A 24,937-nucleotide genomic window follows, 5' to 3' on the forward strand; every position below is an offset into this window, starting at 1 on the left:
ATATATTTCTGTTTTTGTTTTTTGTTTTGTTTTGTTTCGTTTTAGGCTATCTTTGTTGGAAGGAACCATGAATTGGCATTTTCCCTTCTTCATCTTGACCACAGTGACTTTATCCTTCGTGTACTCCCAGTTCAACTCTCTGTCACTGGAGGAACTAGGCTCTGACACAGGGATCCAGGTTTTCAATCAGATCATCAAGTCACGGCCTCATGAGAACATCGTCATCTCCCCACATGGGATCGCGTCCATCTTGGGCATGCTGCAGCTCGGGGCTGATGGCAGGACAAAGAAGCAGCTCTCCACGGTGATGCGATACAATGTAAACGGTGCGTGCGTGTGAGCATGTGTGAGCATGTGTGTGCATGTGCGTGCAAGCATGTGTGTGTGTGTATGTGTGTGTGTGTGTGTGTGTGTGTTTCTTCATCAGTGAGGGGGTGAGGCGATACAATGTAAACGGTGCGTGTGAGCATGTGTGTGCGTGTGTGTGTGTGTGTGTGTGTGTGTGTGTGTGTGTGTTTCTTCATCAGTGAGGGGGTGATGCGATACAATGTAAACGGTGCGTGCGAGCATGTGTGTGCGTGTGCGTGTGCGTGTGCGTGTGTGTGTGTGTGTGTGTGTGTGTGTGTGTGTTTCTTCATCAGTGAGGGCTTGCTCACAGTCCTGCACACGAAGGGTCACGGCTTAGTCTCTGCCTAATCAGAAAAGCAGGGCAGCCAAGAGAAGTCATACAGTGCCATCTGGAATATGGGGCCAGGGTCTTCTAAAGGGAAGAAAATATGCCTGACATTAAGAGCTACGCCTTCAGTTCTCTGTCTACCAGTGCTAATGTTTTCTCTCTTAAGGAAAATCTTTTGCGTTATAAGCATCCGTAGAATACAGGTCCACACTAGAGACTGGCTGTGTGGAACCCTTATGATGGTGGAGCTGTGGTGGATGGATGGGGGTGGGGTGAAGTGAGTCTTTGGGAGGGATATAAGTGCACAGAACTGCTCATGTGCACACGAATGCATGTACACCAAGCGTGAATGAAAACTGAGTCAAGTCAGAATGGACTCTGTAGACCGTACCATGACAGTTTCCCAATACAGTCACACGCCACTCGGAAGAACCAGATGGAAGGCACAGGGAATGTCCCTTTTTTATTTTAAATTTTTTTTAAATTTTTTTAAAGCTCATTAATGTTTGTGGGGGTGGTATGGGTGAGTTTGTGTGTGTGTGTGTGTGTGTGTGTGTGTGTGTGTGTGTATGGGTGAAGAAGTGTGTGGAGAACATGTTTGAGCATCTTCTTCTATCACACTCCTTTTTGGTCTCTCACTACATGGTCTCTCACTGAACCTGAAATTTACCAATTGAATAAGACCAGCAGGCCGGTGAGCCCTGGAGACCCACCTACCTGTGCTTCCCCAGGCCTAGGCTCATAGAATAGACATAGACCTCCACTCGGAGAAGGTTTTATATAGGCGCTAAGGATCTGAACTCTGCTTCTCGCATTTCTGTGGCAAGCACTTTACTGACTGATGTATCTGTCCAGACTACGTGGTCTGCTGATCTAAATGCATTTAGATATCAGAAATGAAAAGCTAAATGACTTAGAAAGAAAAGAAGGAAGAAAGAAACTAAGGCCCAGTCACTGGACACGATGACTAGCATCTGCTTGTAATCAGAGCACTTGGGAAGCCAGACAGGAGGGTCAAGAGTTCAAGAGCAGTCTGGCTCTCTAGCAAGCCTGTGTCAGAACACTGAGGTAAAGCTGGAGGTGTAGCACAGTACCAGGGCCTTGCCTTACACGTACAAAGCCCTGCGTTTGGTCTTTAGTTCCACCAAAGGATAAACAAACAAAGACAAACAAAAATAATGACAGATACAGGTAAAGGCTCTGTGAGAGAGGCTCAGTGTTACTGAAAGGGAGAGTTTGTTTTGAATCACCTGCTTAGCCATAGGAACCCATGCTCGCTGGCAGTATTTCCCTGTAGATTAGCTCACGAGTGTCGTGTCCCTTTCCATAGCCCCAGCACCCAAGGGAATGGGACTGTTTCTAAGCACTTCTTTGCTGTCATGCACACTGAGCGTGAACTGGTCAGGCGCCAATTACCTCACTGAAAAGTGAGGGAGCTTCCTCATAGGGTTCTTCCTCCCTTCTACAGTGATGACGACCTAGAGCTAGGACTCTTGGCTACACTGGCTCTTGTTGCCAAGAGCGCTAGTTCAGTGGTGGAGCAGTGCCTTTCGCTGGCTCTAGCTGTTCCCTCTTCCTTTGTGTTTTAATGGGACCCTCCCCAGGCCTGGGAGCCCCATATGCCCAGTGCTGCCCTCTGTCGACAGGGTAAACTTTGCCTGCTTCTGCAGTTCACCTACCTGTTAGATATGAGGAAGGGCTAAAATTTTGGGACACGGTATCCTGTCCCTGTAAGTTCAGGGCTCTGGTGATTTATACCTTTGTGAGTCACTGCCTGAATTTATGGCTGTTTTTGCTGTCAGCCAGGGCCTGTCAGCCAGCACAGTTCCAAAATAGCAACTGGTGTTGTGTGGTGGTGTTTTGTTTTGTTCAGGTTTAGTTTGGTTTTAGTGCTGATCCACCATGATTTTAGAGCTGCACCTTCCTTGATGTTGCCTGCTGGTTGTCAGTCCACCCTCCCTCCAGAATTGTCAACAGTCACAGGTGGAGTGTGATGTCAGGCTTCTTAAGGACTTATGCATGCTGGAGGCTATTTTCGGAGCTCAGACTCGGAGGATTTGCTGGAGTTGATGTTCACCCAGGAAGAAGTGAGACTATGTGGGGTGTGCATGAGGATGTCGCAAGATGAGCTCTGATCTTTTTCCTTGGAAAGTATGTTCGTTACTCTAATTCATTGCTGAGACAAAAGCACTGAACAAAGGCGAGATTTAGCTCAGTTCCCAATATGGAGGGAGAAGGGTGAAGGCTGGAACTGGAGGCCGGAACTGGAGGCAGCTGGTCATGTATCCCGTCAGGAAGTAAAGAAGAAATGCCCAGTACCCAGGTGCCAGATCACTTCCTCCTGTTGTAGTCTGTCTGGGATGCCAGCTCAGAAGATGGTACCTCTTAGATGCAGGGATCTCCAGGGTGTCGACTGAGTCCTACCACCTCAGTTAACCCAGTCTGGAAACTCCTCTAGAAGCATGCCCAGAGGTTTGATTCTAGATCCTGCCAAGTAGGCAGTAGGTTATCACAAGGAGGGACTGTACTTGCAGAGAGAGTAGAGCCAAAATGTGCCAGGGGTGGCACTTAGCTTTAGCGGTGTATTTTGACCCCACCCCGACAAAGCCTGCTGTTCTCTGTAAAATGGTTTCCCCCTAGCATGCTGCGAAGGCTAGTGAAGGTTCTGAAGCCCCGCCCATGATGTAAAGCCCTCCTTGTGGACCAGGGCATGCCGTGGCCCTGGCATTCGTGGACGCCGAGGAGGATGCACATTCAGAACGACAAGGCAGTCCTTAAGCATCATCAAGGTGACCGTGGCAGGAATTTTAAGGACACTGTAATTTTGAGAAGCCCCCGGATGATTAGTGCCGTCCTGTAATCCGGCTCCCTGTGGAAACCCGTCTCATCCTTACGACATATTTTCCCCCTCTTTTTCATGCCCCCCCAAACTCAATGGAGCATGAATGAATGGCTCATGTAAAATAAAGCTTATGCTGCCCTAAAATTAATTTCTTTGCTTTCCAAGCTCAGTATCAAGTAGAAACCACCGTGTTCTGGTTGGCGGCACATGACAATTTGTAATAGTCTTCCTAATGCTTATTCTACTCATTTTCTTTTCTCCAAATAGGAAAAAAAAAATCACATTGTTAAATCCTTGGCAGGAAAAGGAAATAGTGCTTAAGAATGTTAGGCAAGGAAGCTGGGATGAGGCTGCTTCCTGCCCTCCATTTCGTCCATGGCCGCTAGCCCCAAAGTAGACCCACATCCACGCTGACCACAGGAAGAGCATAACATACCTGCTTGGTTTAGGAACATTTGTCTGAAAAGAAATTTCGTGGCTTATTTTCATACTGTCCGTGCCTCCAGAGACAGAGGCCCCTTACAAAGCAAACTTAGTCTCTTGTAACTCCTATCTTGTTTCTTACATGCTGTGGTACACATGATACTTTTTTTTTTTGATGTGTGCATGTGAATGTTATATCTGCTGATGTGTCTGAGTTTAAGAGCACACATGTACATCTGAATGAAGATTGAAAGCGGATATAGAGTGTCTTCCGTGATTGCTCCCAACCTGAAGTATTTAGGCAGGGACTCTGTGTTAGTTAGGGTTTGGCTGCTGGGAACAGACACCATGGCCAAGGTAACTCTTGTAAACAAGAGACATTTAATTGGGGCTGGCTTACAGGTTCAGAGGTTCAGTCCATTATCATCAAGGCAGGAACATGGCAGCGTCCAGGCAGGTATGGTACAGAAGGAGCTGAGAGTTCTACATCTTCATCTGAAGGCTACTAGCAGAATACTGGCTTCCAGGCAGCTAGGATGAGGGTCTTAAAGCCCACACACACAATGACACACCTACTCCAACAAGGCCACAGCTACTCCAACAGGACCGCACCTTCTAACAGTGCCAGTCTCCAGGTCGAGTGTATACAAACCTTCACAGTCTCTCACTTGAGCCTGAAGTTCGCCAAATTGGCTTGTGTAGCTAGCCAGTTCTATTTGATGACTCTCCATCTCCACCTCTTTCTGAAGGCTGGAATTTTAGGTGGGTTGCCATGCCTGCCCAGCATTTATGTGGGTGCTGGGAGTCTGAGCACCAGTTCTTACAGATTGTAGGACAAGCACATGACCCGCTGAACCATCTTCATAGAGTCTTGCTATTTGAACAGGGTCTTGCTGTGTAGCCTTGGATCACCTCAGCTTTAACTCATGACAATCTCCTTGTCTCGGCCTCCCAACTCCTAGTATTACAAGTATCAGCCACTCTGCCCAACAAGAGGATTTTTTTTTAAATATGTAAATTCTCATAAAAAAAATACTGCCATGTTTTCTGATTTTCCTTTAGGAGTTGGTAAAGTCCTGAAGAAGATCAACAAGGCTATTGTCTCCAAGAAGAATAAAGACATTGTGACCGTGGCCAATGCTGTGTTTGTCAGGAACGGCTTTAAAATGGAAGTGCCTTTTGCAGCAAGGAACAAAGAGGTGTTTCAGTGTGAAGTGCAGAATGTGAACTTCCAGGACCCAGCCTCTGCCTGTGATTCCATCAATTTTTGGGTCAAAAATGAGACCAGGGGTGAGTGGTTCTCCTGTTCTGTGTGGGCTCACCCTGGGTGACAGAGAGTGGGACATAGAGATTCTGTCTGTAGTCAAGACCAGGGTTCACTCCATCAAGCACGACCTGGGTTTAGGCATTCTCCATGGGCCAGGTTCAGTCAGCCTGCCTTCCCATGGCTACCACGGATCACTGTCCTGGGTTTTCCTCCTGCAGGGTGGGCAGTGGAAGTGAACACAGCCCCCCACCTCTCTCCTCAGACTGCCATACCTGCCCCCTAACGCCCTCACCCCACGGGATCCTATCTGATTGGCTGGTTTCCTTGATCAGGTTGCGTGGATTTGCACCCAGTATTTCCTTGGCCTAGAACAGCCCTCTCGGGCTCTGGCTTTGTTCCTCTCACGGCCCCAGTCTCATCTGCCATTGCCCAGCCGTGGGTGCCCTTCACTGGCTCTGTTTGGCCTGTGATTCCACCATTTTGAACCCCTCCATTTTGGTGTTTTCAACATCACACAGTGACTGCATATTAGAGATGTCTCTTCTCATTCAATGGAAGAGTTTTCCAGTATTTGGTGTTTCCAACCTGCTGACTTGTAAGCCGGAAGTCTCAGAGACATTCAGGAGGAGTTTGAGGCCTACCACAGTGAAGCAAGGCTGGACTGCTTTTAGTTCTATGATAAAATGTCCTGACAGGGAGCAGCTTTGGGAAGAAGGGGTTTAGTTTAGCTCACAATTCCAGATCATAGACCATCATTGCAGGGAAGTCCGGCCAACATTTAAACTAACTACTCATATCAAGTTCCCACTCATGAGCAGAGAGAACTAAACACGGACATGCTCAGTTCTCAGCTAGCTTTCTCTGCTCCATAAAACCAGGGGCCATAAAACCAGGAAATGGTGCTGTTTTCATACCGGGTATTCCTGCTTCAATTACAACTGTTAATAAATGAAAGATAATACTTTATTAATTCATTCTTCCCAAATGATTCTGGGTTCTGTTCAGGTGACAGTCAAACTAACCCTTAGAACCACTAAGACTAGAAATGTACTCTTGGGGTTAGAGTCGTACAAGAGGCAAAGACTTGGTAGGGTAAACCCTGCCTTTTGGGAACAAGCTTCTCAGGACTTTGGATTACTCAGAGGTGTGTTTTCGAATACAATTCCTGGGGCTGGAGAGATGGCTCAGCAGTTAAGAGCACTGGCTGCTCTTCCAGAGGTCCAGAGTTCAATTCCCAGCAACCACATGCTAGCCCATAACCATCTATAATGGGATCTGATATCCTCTTCTGGTCTGCAGGTGTACATGCAGATAGAGCACTCATGTACATATAATAAATAAAAAAGTATTTTTAAAAAAAATGAATAGTTACAACACAGTTCCCTGACCCCCTGGCTTAGCAGGGAAGAATTCCCGAGGGATGGGCAGGGTCCCTCCAGTCAGGCTCTGTCACCTGTCATCACACATGTACATGTGTGAAAATGTGATCACCTCAGAGGAGCTAAGGAAGAGGGAGAAGAAAACTGTACGGGGAGCAGAGGAAAACCAGTGACTTTCTCAATTGCTCTGCGATCTGGAGTCCACTCCCAAAACCATGCTGCTATTGGGAGAGCAATAGCATGTATATCCAGGGCTAGTTTTAGGCTGCTGGATCCTGCATTTCTGGTGGTAGCAGTTGGCAATAGGTACACACAAGAATGACTCTTGGTCCTGACGCTGCCTATGTGATGTCATGTCATTGTACCCTATGCCCTCTTTAGCCATAAACACATAGCCGTACATCATGTTGGTGTGCCATCTGATGAAGCCTCTGAGCCCTGTGCTGAGAGCCTCAAGCAGGGTCTCTCGGCTCTGTCAGACCCAGCTCCCTCTGTTAGTTTGTTCATTTGCTTATTGGCCGTGCTCCTGATGGAACTCGGGCTTTGCACCAAGCTAAACAAGCCCTCAACCAGTTAGGTACATCCTAGCCTCCTTCTAGCTTGAGACAAAATTCATAGATAATATCTATTACCTATAGATATTATCCTAGATAATATATATATTCCCATTGTACACATAAACATATTATTTTCAAAAATTAAACAATATCATGGCGGCAGCAGGAATTTGTAGTTGTGGTTAAATAGCTATAACTTTGGGTCCAAGTATATGTGAATACATGATACATGTTTTCCTTTTTGATATTGTTTTGCCAGATTCCATAGGATGAGTGTCAACTGTGAGTAATTGAGTACATCAGGTGTGTCATACCATGACACGGGGAGCCGTAAGCTGTCACCATTGCTGATGCCATTTTTCAAAAAGTAGGGAAACCAAGAGACCTTCTCTGGATCTCACAGTTATAATAACCCCCAAAGAGGCTGTTTCCAGGACTTTTCTGCTACAGTGGCTATGATAACAAACAGACCTCTCTTTCACCTCTTGTCATTAGCAATTATCATGACATAATTGGAAATCAGTGAGCCACATGGGGCTTAGCGAAGAGGGTGACTCCCGGATCTTACTGCCACCTGTCATCACCACCTGATGCAACTTGTAAAAATCATGGCGCAGAATTCCCGGTAAACTTCCAGACGTGTCCTGCAGCAATCAAAATGGAAATATTTAAAAGTAGGAGTTGAAAAAGATGGCTCCGCACTTAAGAGCACTGGCTGCTCTTGCAGAGGACCAGAGTTCAGGTCCCAGCCACCATGTTGGGTGACTTACAACTGCCTGTCACTTCAGATCCAAAGGAATCCCAACAGCCCGCTACCATAGTTACCTACACTCACATGTGCATATCCATACAGAGATATACACATATAGACAGAGTTTAAAATAGTAAAAATATATCTTTTTTTTTTTTAAGTGAAGCACGCTGCATTATGTGGGACTGTTTTTAAACACCACAGAACATGTGGCATGCCTGGCTACTGCCAGCTCAACCAAAGTACTCCCACACACCCCCAGACAAACAACCTCTGTCCCCAAATTGCTCCACTCCACTGGGGGTGGGGGGGAGATGAGCTTCCTACAGAGAGAGCTGTCACCAGGGTCCTCTGCTCACCCTGGGACAGTGCTGACTTGGGGTTCACGGCAGCCTCAGTTTCTCCCTGACACAAAGGCTTCTCTCATCTTCCCACCACAGACCCCGTAAGCCTAGCATGCTTGCACTAGTCTGGAATGTTTCCCATCCTGTTTCCCTGTGGAGCTCCTGCACAAGTACTTCTGGGACACCACATGAGTGACACAAAAGCGGCAGGCTTTGTAAGAATACCAACCAAAGTTGGTACCAGTGCAGGGGAAGTTTCTTCGCCTAGAACTTGTTTTTCTATCTCAAGCTGGCTTTGAACTCAGAGATCTATTTGGCTTTATCTCCTGGGATTAAAAGTGTGTACCACCATGTCTGGATCTAAACTTGGCTGGTTAGGATCTTGCCCCAAATTATCACTCTCTTCATTTGTTATCTCCTTGAACACAGGATTCAGCTCCATTTCACTTCCGGGAGCCCATTTAATACTTAAACCATATATTTTATATTTTTCCTTTTCCAGCTTGCTATGATTGTATAAAATGCTCTTCATGAGACATACCCTGAGAACAAAGTCTATAATGGGCATTTCTGAGACTTCCCTTGTCAGTGCAACTAATCTGAGTCTCTTCACCCTAGCCTCAGGCAGACTCGTCACACAGGGGTAAAAAGTAGGCATATTCTTCACCAAAATACCACAAAAACAGTCTCTAGGCCACATATTGAAATTCTTCACTGAAACCTTGGGTCAAGTCTGCACAGTTCAAATCACTCTCAGTAACAAAGCCTTCCATATTCCTACTAGGATATCCCATTAAGCCCCCATTTAAATCTTTCCACTGCTTTCCAAATCCAAAGTCCTAAAATCAACATTCTTCCAAATAAAAGCATGGTCAGGCCTATCACAGAAGTACCCTAGTCCCTGGTGCCAACTTAATGTCTTAGTTAGGGTTTTACTGCTGTGAACAGACACCATGACCAAGGCAACTCTCATAAGGACAACATTTAATTGGGACTAGCTTTTAGGTACAGAGGTTCAGTTCACTATCATCAAGGCAGAGTCATGGCAGCTTCCGGGCAAGCACAGTGCAGGAGGAGCTGAGAGTTCTCCATCTCCATCTGAAGGCTGCTAGCAGAATAATGGCTTCCATGCAGCAAGGATGAGGGGCTTAAAGCCCATACCTGCAGTGATACAACCTACTCCAACAAGGCCACACTACTCCAACAGGGTCACACCTTCTAATGGTGCCACTCCCTGGGCCAAGCATATACAAACCATAACATAGATTGTTCCAGAGACTTTCGTAAAGTTTTAGGACTCTTCACTCTTGAGCTTTGTTGACATGGAGTTCTCTGCTTAATTTAAATATCTGGCCTCTTTAGAAGCTGTGGATTTTACTCTTACCATCTTGTGAATTATAACTTGAATATATATTGTATGTTGATATACATTATATATATATGTATATGTATAAATCAAGTGAACTAAATGTAAATAGCTTTGGGTATAAGAAACCCCTGTTCAACACACACACACACACACACACACACACACACACACACACCTTCAAACCTTCCAAGACCAAGGCAAAAAGGAACCTGGACTTCAAGCATAGATGGCTTTGAAGGACCCCTCCGACACTCTGAAGTGGGAAGAGCCTGTTTGTTCCTTCACTAATGACTCACTAATGATGCAATAAGGCGCGGCATCCTACATCCCAGCACCCAGCAGGAGAACACTTGCCTTCAAAGAAATTTCCAGTAGGCTAACCGCATCTCCTCTGTACTCTCGGAGCCTAATGCCCTGCCCTTACACGGTCACATGGTATTCCACTTCAGTTCTTGTTGAAGTTGTCATCAGGTGGCTTGTGAGGCCCCAGGATTGACTCCAGGCATTTCTGAACTCTTAGAAGAAATGAAGTTTAGCTCTGACATTTCTCAAGCCAGAAGGTTTACTCAGATGGAGACATCGTGAGCCTAGTGGCTCAAAAACAAGGAAAAGCTAAAATCAATTTTCTCATGAACCCGTTATGGGGTCCTCTGGGACCCTTGTCAGCAGCCACATGACAGTTGTCAATAAAAGCATCTAAAACAGTTCCTAATATAGCTTATCCTAGACACATAAACATTTTCTAAAACAAAGAGCTCACAGAACTAGTTGTGATTTCTTGAGCTGAAGTTTGGTAAACTCTCAACTAACCAGTAAGGGTTTTTTAGTTTGTTGTTGTTGTTTTTTGTTGTTTAGCAATTTTAAGTTTCAGTTTTATTTGAAAGTTTTAAATTTGAATGAGAAAAAAATTAGTATAAAAATTGTGCTTTAGAAATCCAATTGAAAAGCTGTTGATATAGTTCAGTTGGGAGAGTGCTTGCTTAATTCAACTTTTAATGACACATAACCTGGACACACCCTGAAATCCCGTTACTGAGTAATCAGAGGCAGGAGCATCAGAAGTTCAAGTAGTCTCAATTAGATAGAGAGTTTGAGGCCAGCCTGGGTTACAGGAGATTGGAATGTTTGATTTAAGTATTTAATATTTTTTTTATTGTGTCTTCGAAGCCAGCTGCCCTTTGACCTTAGTGTGGCCTCCATTGCTGATATTTTTCCCTTGTTCTTCACAGGCATGATTGACAACCTGCTTTCCCCAAATCTGATCGATAGTGCCCTTACCAGGCTGGTCCTCGTGAATGCAGTGTATTTCAAGGGTTTGTGGAAATCCCGGTTTCAGCCTGAGAGCACAAAGAAACGGACATTTGTGGCCGGCGATGGGAAATCCTACCAAGTCCCCATGCTGGCCCAGCTCTCCGTGTTCCGCTCCGGTGAGTGTGGTTTGGGTGAGGTCTAGCCTAATGTACTAGAAGCAGAAAGGAAAGGCCTCTGGTCCTCAGAGCACATCTTTGTATGGAGGGAAAAAGCTGGGAGGCATGGTTCACACCTGGAATGACAGAACTCCAGAGCATGTAAAACCATGTAAAAACATTACATATTAGCATGTCACCTATGTAGGCTTCTGGGTTGAAAATCTAGGATGAAAAGATAATTAGCAAAATCAATCTATATATAAATACATATACATGTGCACATTAAACATATGAAGAAATCCATCAAGTCACCATTAGCAAACTTGTATGGCTAAATAAAAATTATTTCTTTTTTACTTCTCACAGAAATTAGGAAGGCTAATAAAACCCACTTATGGCTACTGCATAGGATGGGCAAGCCCCTTGAACATTTCTCGTGGTGCAGACCTGTTATCTGATAAACTTTATGTCATTTCCTGGCAGCCACCTCTCTAGGGAACTGACTGCCCGAAGATCATGACACACTGGCAAATAAATAGAAGCCTTGTTCAGAGCCCTGGGTTCAGAGCCCTGGGTTCTGTATCATCAGATTCAGCCTACCTCAGATGGAAAATATTAGAAAAAGAAAAGTTGTCTCTACATCAGACATACACAGATTTTTTTCTTGTCATTGTCCCTAAATAGTATAATGACGTGGCAATCCTCCACATTGCATCAAGTATTATAAGTAACAGATGACTTAAAATATCCAGTGGTATTGGTATAGGCTACATGGAAAGGCCACACTGAATGTGAGGGACTTTAGCATCCAAAACGCTGTGGATCCTGAGATGTGACTGTGCTCTGGAACGCATGTGGTAATTAGATTCAGAGCTACATAAATCAGAAGATTATGCAGTGTGTGTCTGATTTCCGAAAGCAGGTTATAAAACAGCAGATGCTGATGAACCGTGCTTATAAAAATACTTTCTGTATATGCGTCTATACCATTATGTCTTGGAGAATGTTTGGTAGAATGTTCAGAGTGGTAGGATTTCACACGGATTTCCATATTTAAAATGGAAATGTCCTATGTATGGATGTGTTCATGTCAGTGTGTGGTGTGTGTGTATGTGTGTGTGTGTGTGTGTGTGTGTGTGTGCTTGTGCAGGTGTGCATCCTACAGATGCCAGAGGAGGACGTTGAATCCTGCTCTGTAACTCTTAAACTCTTTCTTGTGACAGACAAGATCTCTCACTGAGCCTGGTGCTAACAGCCAAATGCTCCAACAATCTTCCTGTCTCCCAATTTTTATGTGGTTTCTGGAGATTGGAATTTAAGCCCTCTTACACAGCAAGCTTACAGCCCCTCTCTCCAGCCCCTGAATTTTCTTTGTAGTGAGCCTGTGTCATCAGCCTTATAGATAGAGAGTCTCCCATCGATCCAATTCTTCCCACAGCACAGATAATGACGACTGGTTGTCTTTTACATTTCGCCTCATTGAAACAGTCTTGATTCACCTTAAATCTCTTTCCTGTCTGTATGCCAGTCTTCAAATCTCCAGTCTTTCCTGGCCCCCGGGTGCCAAATATTCCCTTTTATTTCTTTTTCTCTTCCTTTTTTAAAAATAAAATTTATCTTTTAATTCTGCATACACCTGTGTGCAGGTACCCAGAACAGCCAAAAGAGGGCGTCAGATACCCTGGAGCCGGAGTATCTGAAGTCTCATCCTCTATGAGGACAGAACACTCTGAACCACTGAGCCATCTCTCCAGCCCCTAAATATGTCCCTTTTCATAGTCAGTCACCATTATATCCAAACAGTTGACCTGTGGCTGTGGTAGACATTAAGTTATTGCTCCTGAGTGTGTTATCAGAACAGTTTCAATCTTGTCAGTCAGCAGTCTTCTAGGAGCAAATTTTCCAAACTCAGTAAGTGTTCATTGGAAAATATATTGTGCACGTATAAAACGCCACAGGAAGTCCATCCCAAGCACCCGAGCATAGGAAATAGCTCCTTTTACCTGAAAGTCATTCCAGTCACACTGACCGCCCCCTCCTGGGCTGGCCTGCTTGAGGACACCTTGGAATGCTGCCAGCACCCCTACTACACAGCCAGAGAGAAATTGTTTTATTTTTAAATACAATCTTTATACAGTCGGCATTCTATTTGGAACAGGAGATCAAAATGATTCTTTAGCTATTCCTCTGGGAGATTCATACAGGCAAATTTTTTTGTAGGAATATAGTATGCTCTTCTTGACTGTATAGTCTTTTCTCAAAGAGAAACACTTGAGGGCATATATAGAGTTCAGAACTGATTTGTCCAAGAACATACAGGTGTTACCAGATGCATCTTTTTGTGTGCAGAGGATTGAACCCAGGACCTTGGGCAAGCTAGACAAAGACTCTACTACTGACCGGCATCCTTGATATAAATGTAATTTTATCAGTTCAAATAGAGGGAGAAGTGAGAGATGAGACATAGACACACAGAGGGAGAAAGGGAAGGAGAGGAGGGAGGAAAGAGAGGGAGCGAGGGAAGGGAGAATATGAGAATGAATCTCTCTCCCCACCCCTTCCCTCTCCTTTCCTGCCTCTGCCTCAGTGTCTGCAGTTGAGGCTGCCTGATGAGGCTCCCTCTGTCCCTGGCTTCTACACTGGAGTGGCCAGTGTAAGTAACCCACCCCACAATGTTGGGAATAGTGACCACCATTTACAGCCTATCTGTAGCAGTTTGCCTGTGTTCTTCCTGTGCTTTATATAATGCCTTCCTTAGGATCTGCTTAGATGATCCAGCCTGATGGCACACCTGCTTCAGGCCCACTGGGACTGCTGGAGTGAGCGCAGGATAGACTAAGTGTTCTTCTTGCCTCTGTCCCGTTTCGTTACAAGTTAGTACAGTGGCAACCTGGGCTCATCCTTCCTGCCCTCCTGTCTGTGCCTGTCATTGGGTCTTACTTCTGGCTTGGAGTCTGGCTTCATTCTGGGTTGTGTGATGTGAGACTGTTATACATCCCCCAGATTCACAGGTTGCCACCACAGCACCTTATCAAGATAAGGATATCGGCTTATATGCATGGGCCTGTGAGGAGGGTCCACAGGCCTCCGTGGCTCAAGCAGGCATTCATTTTCATGACTGCGGGCCCCTTAGCCTGTTGGCCATTTCTGCCCATATACTCACTCACCTCTGCCAACACTATCAGCAGGGACTCAAGATGTCGCTGTGAGAGGAGCCTACATGGCTCAGGGTCTCCTGTTGGGTGTTTTCTGGGCCTCTGCCAAGTCTTGGCCCCCTTGCTGAAACACTGCCCTTCAGAGAAGATATGACTTTACTGCTCTCCCAAGATGACATTAGTGTCTCTGAGGAGACCCACTTGGCAACATCAAGACAAGATGGTAGAAATGAAAAGGGAGAGAAATACATCTGACTTGTGACTCTTAAGAGAGACCTTCAGGGAGAGACATTATTATTATTATTATTATTATTATTAATTTGTTTATTTACTTAGAAAGAGCTTTGAAGTGCCATTTAGCGGAAGGGCATTTCAGGTTCACTGCAAAGCCATCTGCCACGTGTACCAAGCAGGAAGAAAATGGTTTCAGTAACCCCACTCCCTAGGAAAAGAGCCTCTATTAAGTGCTACGCATATAATTTTTTTACCTATTCTATGAATGTATGAAATGTATTCTGAAACCTTTTTGCATGCACAGGATTACACCGCAGTGTTTATTCAGTAATCTATCTGGTTCATTAGCTACTATATCATGGAATATTGTTTCAGCAATTTGTTAGAATTTACAAGACTGATTTTTAGCTGCACATTATTTCATGATATAAACTTACATAATATTTTCTGGCTAGTCAGTTGCTTCATTCCTCTAATGAATAATAACTGAGTTCTCTTTTGCACACATTTGTGAAGGTTTTGTCGCTATTCCTACAGGAAATTTGTTTAAACAGGAATTCCTGATCAAAGTTATTAAAAAATGTTCAGCATAAATGCTTAAATTTATACTATAGAGACCTTTTCCTGGTGTGGGGGGAAACAACAAATAATCAGATTGCTATGTGTATGTATTTGTGGTGTGTGTGTGTGTGTGTGTGTGTGTGCGCGCACCCATATCATATTCTGCAGATGTACCTGTGTCCGAGGATGTGTCCAGAAGCCAGAAGTCCCCATTGGGTATAGTCCTTAATCACTTTTCAACTTATTTTTTGAGGCAGGGTCTCTCACTGAACCTAGTTCTTGCTGTCAGCTAGGCTGACTGGTCACTGAATCTCCAGGACCCACCTCTTTCTGCTTCCCTTAGAACTGGAATTTATGGAATGGAGTCACTGATAAGTAGATATTAGCCCAGAAGCTTTGAATACCCAAGACACAATTCACATATCAAATCATTCCCAAGAAGAAGGAAGGAGAGGGCCCTAGTCCTGGAAAGGCTTGATGCAGCAATGTGGGGGACTACCAGGACAGAGAAGTGGGTGGGGGGTTGATTGGGGAATGGGCAGAGGGAAGAGGGCTTATGGTATATGGGGAGGGAGGAACCGGGAAAGGGAAAATCATTTGGACTGTAAACAAAGAATATAGAAAAAAATCATGTCCCACCATTACAAAAAAGAGAGAACCGAAATTACAAGTTTGGCACCCTGTGTGGACTCTTCTATGGGCACTGGGACTTGAACTCAGGTCATCACACTTGTGTGGCAGGCGTTGTACCACCTGGGATGTCTCCACGCTCCACCTATCTCCAGGTCCCTTCTTTCCCTGTTTCCAGCTAGTATTCGTCCACCGGTAGTACATCCCCATTGGCTGTCTACTATGTTGTAGTTCCCAAGACTAGTTGTGTTCCATCCTTGTCTGCCAAGGTCTTCCAACACAGCCCTTCTCTTGGCCCACTCAGTTCCTTGTGCCTTGTTTCTTCCCCATAAGCTGTCTTCAGTCTGTAAGGTAGACAGCCATAGATCTATTTGTCATTTCCAAATACATTTTTCACTTTCTAGTTAAGTGGGATGAGGAAATCCACTTCTGCTGGTAGCTAAAGGTCATTACAGGGACGACCATTTATACTGCTTTCCTGATCGTAAGTATTTAAAACATTCTCCTTGATTTTACAGACTTTAAAGCATTGTTAGCATTTCAGTGAGGTCAGTTTAGTTTTTCCTTGTAGGACTTACCATAGGAATCAAAGAATGACAAGGACCTTTCTAGAATAAAAGCTCTTAGGCTAAATGGATCTTCTAAGAAAAGTATGCACATTTTTCATACTTGACTCTTGACTAATTATGTCTTTTTTTTTTTTTTGATTTTGGGTTTTTCCGAGACAGGGTTTCTCTGTGTAGCCCTGGCTGTCCTGGAACTCACTCTGTAGACCAGGCTGGCCTCTAACTCAGAAATCCGCCTGCCTCTGCCTCCCAGAGTGCTGGGATTACAGGCGTGTGCCACCACTGCCTGGCTTATGTCTTTCATCTAAGAGAGAAGACTTCCTCGTTCCTTTTCTGAGTGAGGGGGCAGCTTCATGTATTGCTGTCTTAGTCAGGGTTTCTATTCCTGTACAAACATTATGACTAAGAAGCAAGTTGGGGAGGAAAAGGTTTATTTAGTCCACACAGCTGTTCATCACCAAAGGAAGTCAGGACTAGAACTCAAGCAGGTCAGGAAGCAGGAGCTTATGAAGAGGCCATGGAGGGATGTTTCTTACTGGTTTGCTTCCCCTGCCTTGCTCAGCTTGCTTTTGTATAGAACTCAAGGCTACCAGCCCAGGGATGGCACCACCCACAAAGAGCCCTCCCCCTTGATCAGTAATTGAGAAAATTCCCCACAGCTGGATCTCATGGAGGCACTTCGCCAACAGAAGCTCCTTTCTCTGTGATAACTCCAGCCTATGTCAAGTTGACACACAAAACCAGCCAGTACAGTTACACACCAAAGAAATCATCCTCACAGAAGAGCACAGTGCATTTTGCCTTCGGTTTTATGCCCTGACCCCAGCTCCCAAATAACCTTTCCTATGTGACTTGTCCTGATGGGGATATATCACACCCCCCTGCTGCAGGTGTGGGTTTCCTGTAGTAAGTCAGCTCTGTGTCTACACTCTGAGGAGTAACCAGTCCTTCAAGAAGTAAGGCACTCAGGCGCCATCATGGCTTGTGCTTTGTAAATCCCACATCTAGCTGAGGCAGAAGAATCTCGTGCTTGGGGTCAGACTGGAATCTCCGGCAAGATCGTGTTTCAAAACTGGGTCAGTGGTTACAAAGCTGCTCCCATCAGTGTGGAAGTCTGTGCTATGTGCCGACTTGTGCTGAATGTGGTGTGTGTACACTGTCTTGCAGCATTTCACTAAAGTCATTGACTGAGTGAGCTGTTCAGATTGGCTTTGAATCAAGGTTCTGCGAGTCCAGCCTGTGTTCTCAGTCTTATGTTTCCCCTCTGTAATAGGATATGGGGGTGGAGGTGGTTCTGTAGTCCCTGGGATGGAGGAGAGAGCAGAGGTGTTCATCCATCTCCCCACCTCTCAAGATGACAAGCTCAGCATAGGTATGGACAGACACAGCCCACCGGCTGGCACTGGTCACCCAGGCCCGGGGTCCGAGGCAGTTATAGGAAAAGGTCAAACGTCCAGTGAATGCGCGACTACACAGAATGGTTAACTGTGCTGGTTCTACACAGTAACGGTGTATCCGGTCAAGGCTGGGTCAACCTGTGAGCCTGCTGACTGCCCCACCTCCCACCCACTCCAGCTCATGCTCCATATCATTCACAGCTTCAACCCTTCTTAGCTGAATTAGACACACTTCTGCAGACACACAATTGCTCTCTCCAGGTCTTCATTTTCTGCCCCAGAGCAATAATTTAATAACTATTTCCTGCATTTCACAGTTTCTAAAAATTAGCCCCATTAGAGCCAGAGACTTGATGTTTTCTTTGAGGATTAAAGGGCTCATTAGGAAGTGGGGTATTTTCCCACTTATCATTGATTTTTCAGTTTCTACTGAGACAGTTTTGTCACTCAGGCTAAAAGTAAAGACCCAAGTATAGTCACTTTGATTCTTGAGTGATCCAGACCCAGAATCCAGGCTGGTGTGAGCTCACAGCAATTCCAAGCTGAGTCTAATGACACTGAATTCCTTGGCTGTCCTACAGCCGAGTGCAATCTGTGCTTGGGGAGAAGAGATTCCGGTAGTCCCTAGAAGACTGTAGTGTCTGATGGTGGCAGTCCCTAGAAGATTGTACTGTCTGATGGTGGCAGTCCCTAAGAAGGCTGTACTGTCTGATGGTGGCAGTCCCTAGAAGACTGTACTATCTGATGGTGGCAATCCCTAGAAGACTGTAGTGTCTGATGGTGGCAGTCCCTAGAAGACTGTACTGTCTGATGGTGGCAGTCCCTAGAAGACTGTACTGTCTGATGGTGGCAGCTCTTCTAGCACCTTCATCTGTTTTTATTTTATAGCTAAAGGTGCTTGTGACAGAACAGGACTTGCTCTCTGTCTCTTGCTGTCCTCTTTCTTTCTTTAACCTCCTGTCCTCCTTCTCTGGAGGTGTGGCCTGTCCAAAGTTCTTCACCTTGTGGTGATATATGCCCTTAATTCCAGAACTCAGGAAGCAGAGGCAAGGGGTTCTCTGTGCGTTGAAGGCCAACCTGGTCTATAGAGCCAGTTCCAGGATAGCCAGGGCTATTATACAGTAGAACATTGTCTCAAAATCAAACAAACAAACAAGGCCATCCACTAAGAAAACTCCAGTGAAAATTCTAAGAAATTGCTGCCTCTTTTCTCCCCTTGTTGTATTTCACACAGAGGAGGAAAAGCCCCCCCCCCCCTCGTGGGCACCCTGCTTACTACTGGGCACATTATATATATTTTTCATGTGATCATCCCAGCGACCTTGTGAGGCCCATACTTTAATATCCCAATATTTCCATCTGTATAGAGAGATGGCATGGGGAGACAGACTGTGGCACCTTCTCAAACTCGCGGAGTTCATCTTTAAAGGTTTAGTGCTGAACACACACTTTAGAAATCCCCCGTCAATTTAGAAATGCCAACAGGGACCTGTTGACTGCTGGGTTGTGCTATGCAGTTGCTGTCTCAGGCTGTTCTCTGTGGCTGTGGGACTTCCTTTTCTTGTTGCTATAAGGCAATTTCTGACAAAGGCAGCTAAAGCCAGGAAGGGTTTATTTTGGCTCACGGTTTGAGAATATATAGTCTATCCTATCTATAATTAATGGTGGCAGTGGTTTGAGGTAACTAACTGGTCATAATGCATCTGCACTTAAGAAAGAGAAGAAACCTGGTGCTCACCTAGCTCTCTCCTTTTTTTATTTTAAAACCAGAAACTGTGTGCAGTGATGGATATTTTTATTTTAAAACCAGAAACTGTGTGCAGTGATGGATATGCTCACTAGCTCTACCTTAGAAATGTTTTTGCTGTGTCTTGCCTTGGCCATCGTATTGTATACCTTACATACAATATGTATTTTCTAAAACAAAGTAAAATGTAAAAAAAACAAAGCAAAACTCAAAAGTAGCTTTAATTTATTCTTTTACCGATATAAAGGTCAACTTCGTACAAAGCTCTGAGCAGTAAGTACCTAACGATCTAATGGTCTGCTTACGTTCTACTCAGCAGAATTAAAGTGGGCTTAGCGATGCCCAGAGGCGTTCTGTCTAGACTGAAGACAGAGAATTCTGCACCAGGGAAGAAAGAAGTCATTGTCCTTATCTTTGTCCTTCTGAGGGAGCTATTTGTAGCAAAGGGAGCTTTGCGGGCTGAATTACTGTCTCTCTCCTACGACTTCCCTGGTGACCGCCAGCCGCTTGTCCCCTCTTCCCATCTAGAAGTCATTAGGCATACACTAAATCTGCCTCTGGTTCCTTTAGGGTCTACCAGCACCCCGAATGGCTTATGGTACAACTTCATTGAGCTGCCCTACCATGGTGAGAGCATCAGCATGCTGATCGCCCTGCCAACCGAGAGCTCCACCCCACTGTCTGCCATCATCCCTCACATCAGTACCAAGACCATCGATAGCTGGATGAACACCATGGTACCCAAGAGGATGCAGCTGGTGCTGCCCAAGTGAGTGCCCCTTTCCTTAAAAAGATATGATGCTCTGCTCAGGGGATAGCTATCATATTGCACACTAGAAACAGGGTGCTAAGGTGGTTTTATGGAAAGTATCCTTTAGAGAGAACCAGGCTGTGTTTTCTGAAAGCTTTCTCTGAGACCCTGCGGTACCTGTTTATGGCAGGACAACAATGATACTAAAGGAGAGCAGGAAGCCCTGGCCTTAGGACCCCCATGAGTGCAAAGTCTTCATGACTCTGTGACAACTTCTGACATATCTCTTTCCATTTGAGAATTGAAAAATACATACATATCTTCATATGGTATGGATTAGAATACAGTAGTCGAAGGAGCTTGGTGAGAGAAGGAACTTCAATGATCCTTCAGGTACCTACTGGAAGCTATTAAAGACCAAGGCCCATGAGGCTATGTTACATTAGTTTTTAAGGCAGCTCTTTTTTAATACCCTCAAAGTAGACTATAGGTGGAATTTCTGATGTTATGACTTGACTTGAGACTGGGGCAAGAACAAACCCAATTCTGTGTGCACCATAATTTCTAACAGTTCAGAGGACACTTTTTCCAGTATGTGTGTGGGGAGTGGAATCTGTCTGCTTTCTGTGAATTTTTTATCATTACCAGCTTTCCCACAATCCAGAGTGTCTATCCACACCTCAGCGGGAACAGAGAATCCTAATAACTTTTAAGTCTTGAGTAGTCAGTGTAGTACATCTACAAATATCAGAAGTCCTCCTCCTGAGGGACTGAAGAGGCGGCTCCGTGGGTAAGAGTTCTCACTGCTCTTGCAAGGGACCTGGATTCTGTCTCTGATACCCACGTGGTGGCACACAACCATCTATGACTCCAGTCCCAGGGGATCTGATGCCCTTTTCTGGTTTCCTTGGGCCCAGATGTACAGGCACATACATGCATACAGGAAAAATACTTACACTCCTAAAAGATAAAAATAAAGACATCTTGAATGTTAAATGCGCTTTTCTAGAAAGCCACTCAATAACATTTAGCTAAATATCTGGTATGGACTGCCTGTCACACCTGGATGACCATGCTCATTGTGAGGGAGTAGAGGGTATGTTGTCTACCTACCTGGTGTTTACATGTTAGGTTGAGAAGTCGGGCTGCAGTTCAGAGTGATGACAAGGTTTTACGTAAAGAATATATTTCAAACTGTGCCCTGATTTTGTCGTGTTTGAATCACTTACAGCATATTTTAATCCTCCCCTATATTCTCCGCTTTCCTGTAGGTTCACAGCTGTGGCACAAACAGATCTGAAGGAGCCACTGAAAGCCCTTGGCATCACTGAGATGTTCGAGCCATCAAAGGCAAATTTTGCAAAAATAACAAGTATGTCGAGTTTAAAATGTAAACTTCAAGACAATGTTTTAGATCCTTCTTTGCTCAAAAAAAGAAATAGAAAAATCATGAATTATGTTGCCTTAAACCTGTGCAAATTTTAGTTTGATGCATTGCCAAAGGATACTGTTGAATGTCAGTGGCTTAGTTAGCATTCATCCTTTTTTACCCCGTATCTCATGTGAGGCCTGAGGGACCACCAGGGTAAGAACTTCTGCGTTTCCTGTTACCTACACACTTGGCTTTCTTTTTCCTTCCTTTATGCTGGGACTTGAACCCACGTCTGTGTACTTGCTAGACAAGTGCTCTACTGCTGAGGAACTTTGTAACCCCAGAGTTTGCCTCTTAATTAGGATTGCAATGTTCTTTATTTTTGTATATAAAATTTTCCCTTGGGTTTGAAAAAAAAAACCTGAAATTTTTAATTCTCAAACATTTAGCTTACTTCCCCAGAGCAACTATAGGCTTGCTTGCCTTACATCCAGAAATGTATTTTGCCATTTGTCTGAGGTAATGAAGTCAGTCCATCTGATTGAGACTGGCCTTCGCCCAAGCAGCCCTTCATAACACATACCTAGCATCATCTTTCTGTATTTGCCATTTGACGTAACTTGGCCTGGAATTGTTTGAATAGGTCGGGTCTCTGACTTCTACATCTAGAACACAATTTCCAGTGGCAAGCTACAGCTTGGACATGCAAAGTCCTCCAGTGTGTATTTCAACCCTTGACTGGTAGAGAGTTAGTTTTATTACCAACCTCAGTTGTATGGTCAAGAGTATCTGAATATCTCCTGCTGGAGAAGCACCTGCCATCTCACCCCCAGCCCACCCTCACCCCAAGCCCACCCTCATCCCCAGCCCACCCTCATCCCCAGCCCACCCTCACCCCTAGCCCACCCTCACCCCCAGCCCACCCTCACCCCCAGCCCACCCTCATCCCCAGCCCACCCTCACCCCCAGCCCACCCTCACCCCCAATCCTCCCTCACCCCCAGCCCACCCTCACCCCCAGCCCTCCCTCACCCCCAGCCCACCCTCACCCCCAGCCCACCCTTACCCCCAGCCCACCCTCACCCCCAGCCCACCCTCATCCCCAGCCCTCCCTCACCCCCAGCCCTCCCTCACCCCCAGCCCACCCTCACCCCCAGCCCTCCCTCACCCCCAGCCCACCCTCATCCCTAGCCCACCCTCACCCCCAGCCCACCCTCACCCCCAGCCCTCCCTCACCCCCAGCCCACCCTCATCCCCAGCCCACCCTCACCCCCAGCCCACCCTCACCCCCAGTCCACTGTCACCCAAGCCTACCCTCACCCCCAGCCCACCCTCACCCAAGCCCACCCTCATCCCCAGCCTACCCTCACCCCCAGCCCACCCTCACCCAAGCCCACCCTCACCCCCAGCCCACCCTCACCCCCAGCCCACCCTCACCCCCAGCCCACCCTTATCCCCAGCCCACCCTCACCCCTAGCCCACCCTCACCCCTAGCCCACCCTCACCCCCAGCCCACCCTCACCCCCAGCCCTCCCTCACCCCCAGCCCACCCTCACCCCTAGCCCACCATCACCCAAGCCCACCCTCACCCCTAGTCTACCCTCACCCCAGTCCACCGTCACCCAAGCCTACCCTCACCCCCAGCCCACCCTCACCCCCAGCCCACCCTCACACCTTTGCTGGAACTGGAGTCCCACCGATCCATCTTCCCAAGCTCTTTCTATTCCTGGTCCCAGCCCAGTACATTAGCATAACCCATTAGGAATGAGTATCTTGGTTCGGATCCAGACCCCTGAATCACACCTTTATTTTAATGGGCTCTGTGGCCTAATAAAGTTTGAGAAAGAAGCACTTCTTGTTCAAACTCACCTGTTATAGTCTGAATACTAACTAGGAGGACCAGGCACCCTGCATCGTCTTGAGCTGTTCTCTTTAACCTTGTAGGTGCCCTGAGCCTTCTGAGCATGCACCTGGTCTCAGCTAGCCATGCTAGAGCTGGTTATTTGTGCAGACAATGCAAAATCAGGTGTCAAAAAAAAAAAAGTCCTTTTGTTCTCTTTCTCCAGACCGGAATCCTGTCAGGCTCATGCTGGTGAGAGCTGGGGTCCTTTTGGGCAGTAGCAGCCCTGGGATTTGTTTGGTGTGTTTTGGACCTGAGGGAACTGAATTCTCTGGAGGGTCCCCAAGACACAGCTTCAGTTCTGTGCCTGGCCCTTCCCAGGAGTTCCCTTCTCTTGCTGTGCTGGCAGATAGTGTGACTGGGGCTTTGAAAGGCAACACTTCCTGCCCCTAGCTCACCATGTGACTAGGGATCGATTTCTTAACCTTGTGAGCCTCAATTTCCCCATCTGAAACCCTCTCTGGGATAGGCAGTCTAGTTGGATTATATTATTGTCTTCCTTTTTCTGGAAAAATGGCATCTTTATTAGATAATCTGTTCTTTTCATTTTTAAAATAAAATTAATAGTCATCTGAGTTGAAGTGATTAGAGGCACTGAAATATTTGGGGTCTGGGAATCCATCCCAGAAGTAACAATTGCAAATCATTTAGCAGAAATTGAAATCTACTGCAAGTGACAGCCACGCACGGCCCTCAATCTGCAGGACTATCGAGTTACTTCTGACCCTTTTCATAAACTGGAATTTGCCATGGCTCTGAGGTTACTCCTGATAGCTGTAGATGGCATGCTCATCAAAGAAGTGCTGATTTTGTGTTTTCTGGGAACAGGGTCAGAGAGCCTGCATGTCTCTCACATCTTGCAAAAAGCAAAAATTGAAGTCAGTGAAGATGGAACCAAAGCCTCAGCAGCAACAAGTAAGTGCTGGGTCACGTGGCAAGGCCACATCCAATAGGAGAGCGGACACCCTCCAGGTTCACCCTTCAGCTTAGCAGACTTCTGGGGAACATTGAAAGCTGACCCTTGGGAGACAGCATTGAGTACGGGTTGATGAAGTAGCTCATGATGGTGGTGATGGTGGTGGTGGTGGTGGTAATGAGGAGGAGGAGGTAGGAAGGAGCCGTGGAGACAGCAGTGAGTATGGGTAAATAAAGTATTGGAGGAGGAAGAGGAGGAGGAGGAGGAAGAAAGAGGGAGGAGGAAGAAGGAGGAGGGCTTGCCCAGCATACATAAGACCATGGGTTTTAACACTTAACACTGAGAAAAGATAAATCATGTTAATGTAGGAATTTCATCTAGGAAGGGAGTCACCATCCCCCTAGAAAGAGCATGTTATTTCAGCCATGTGGGCCTCGCTGTCTTCGGCCCAAATCCTCGTCTGCAAATATAGCAAGAAAACAACCACGGGTGCACAGTCTTTCAATAAAACTTTATCAAGCCAGGGGTTGGCAGTGTAGATCCAGCCCAAGCACCATTGCATGTTGGTCCCTGCTCTCAGCAGGATACAAGCACTCTGGCTAATTTGCCAGCTGGAAAGGCTCACCTTTAGATTGAAACGTAACAGCCAGTCCAGGAGCATCACTCCTCAAGTCCCCCCAGGACAATGTGAA

General features: G+C 45.9%; 1 protein-coding gene across 1 annotated transcript in view; it reads left to right on the forward strand.

Moving 5' to 3' along the window:
- The window catches only part of Serpine2 (serpin family E member 2), a 64,770-nt gene that overhangs the window by 35,523 nt on the left and 4,310 nt on the right, over positions 1-24,937 (forward strand). Inside the window, exons 2-7 of the mRNA XM_052193426.1 lie at positions 46-326; positions 5,004-5,231; positions 10,838-11,035; positions 19,878-20,076; positions 21,330-21,430; positions 24,158-24,244. Coding sequence (XP_052049386.1) covers positions 68-326; positions 5,004-5,231; positions 10,838-11,035; positions 19,878-20,076; positions 21,330-21,430; positions 24,158-24,244 — 1,072 coding nt within the window. The 5' untranslated portion in view covers positions 46-67. The remainder of the gene's footprint in view (positions 1-45; positions 327-5,003; positions 5,232-10,837; positions 11,036-19,877; positions 20,077-21,329; positions 21,431-24,157; positions 24,245-24,937) is intronic.

This window comes from Apodemus sylvaticus, chromosome 9, assembly GCF_947179515.1.
Source record: "Apodemus sylvaticus chromosome 9, mApoSyl1.1, whole genome shotgun sequence".
Lineage (NCBI taxonomy): Eukaryota > Metazoa > Chordata > Mammalia > Rodentia > Muridae > Apodemus > Apodemus sylvaticus.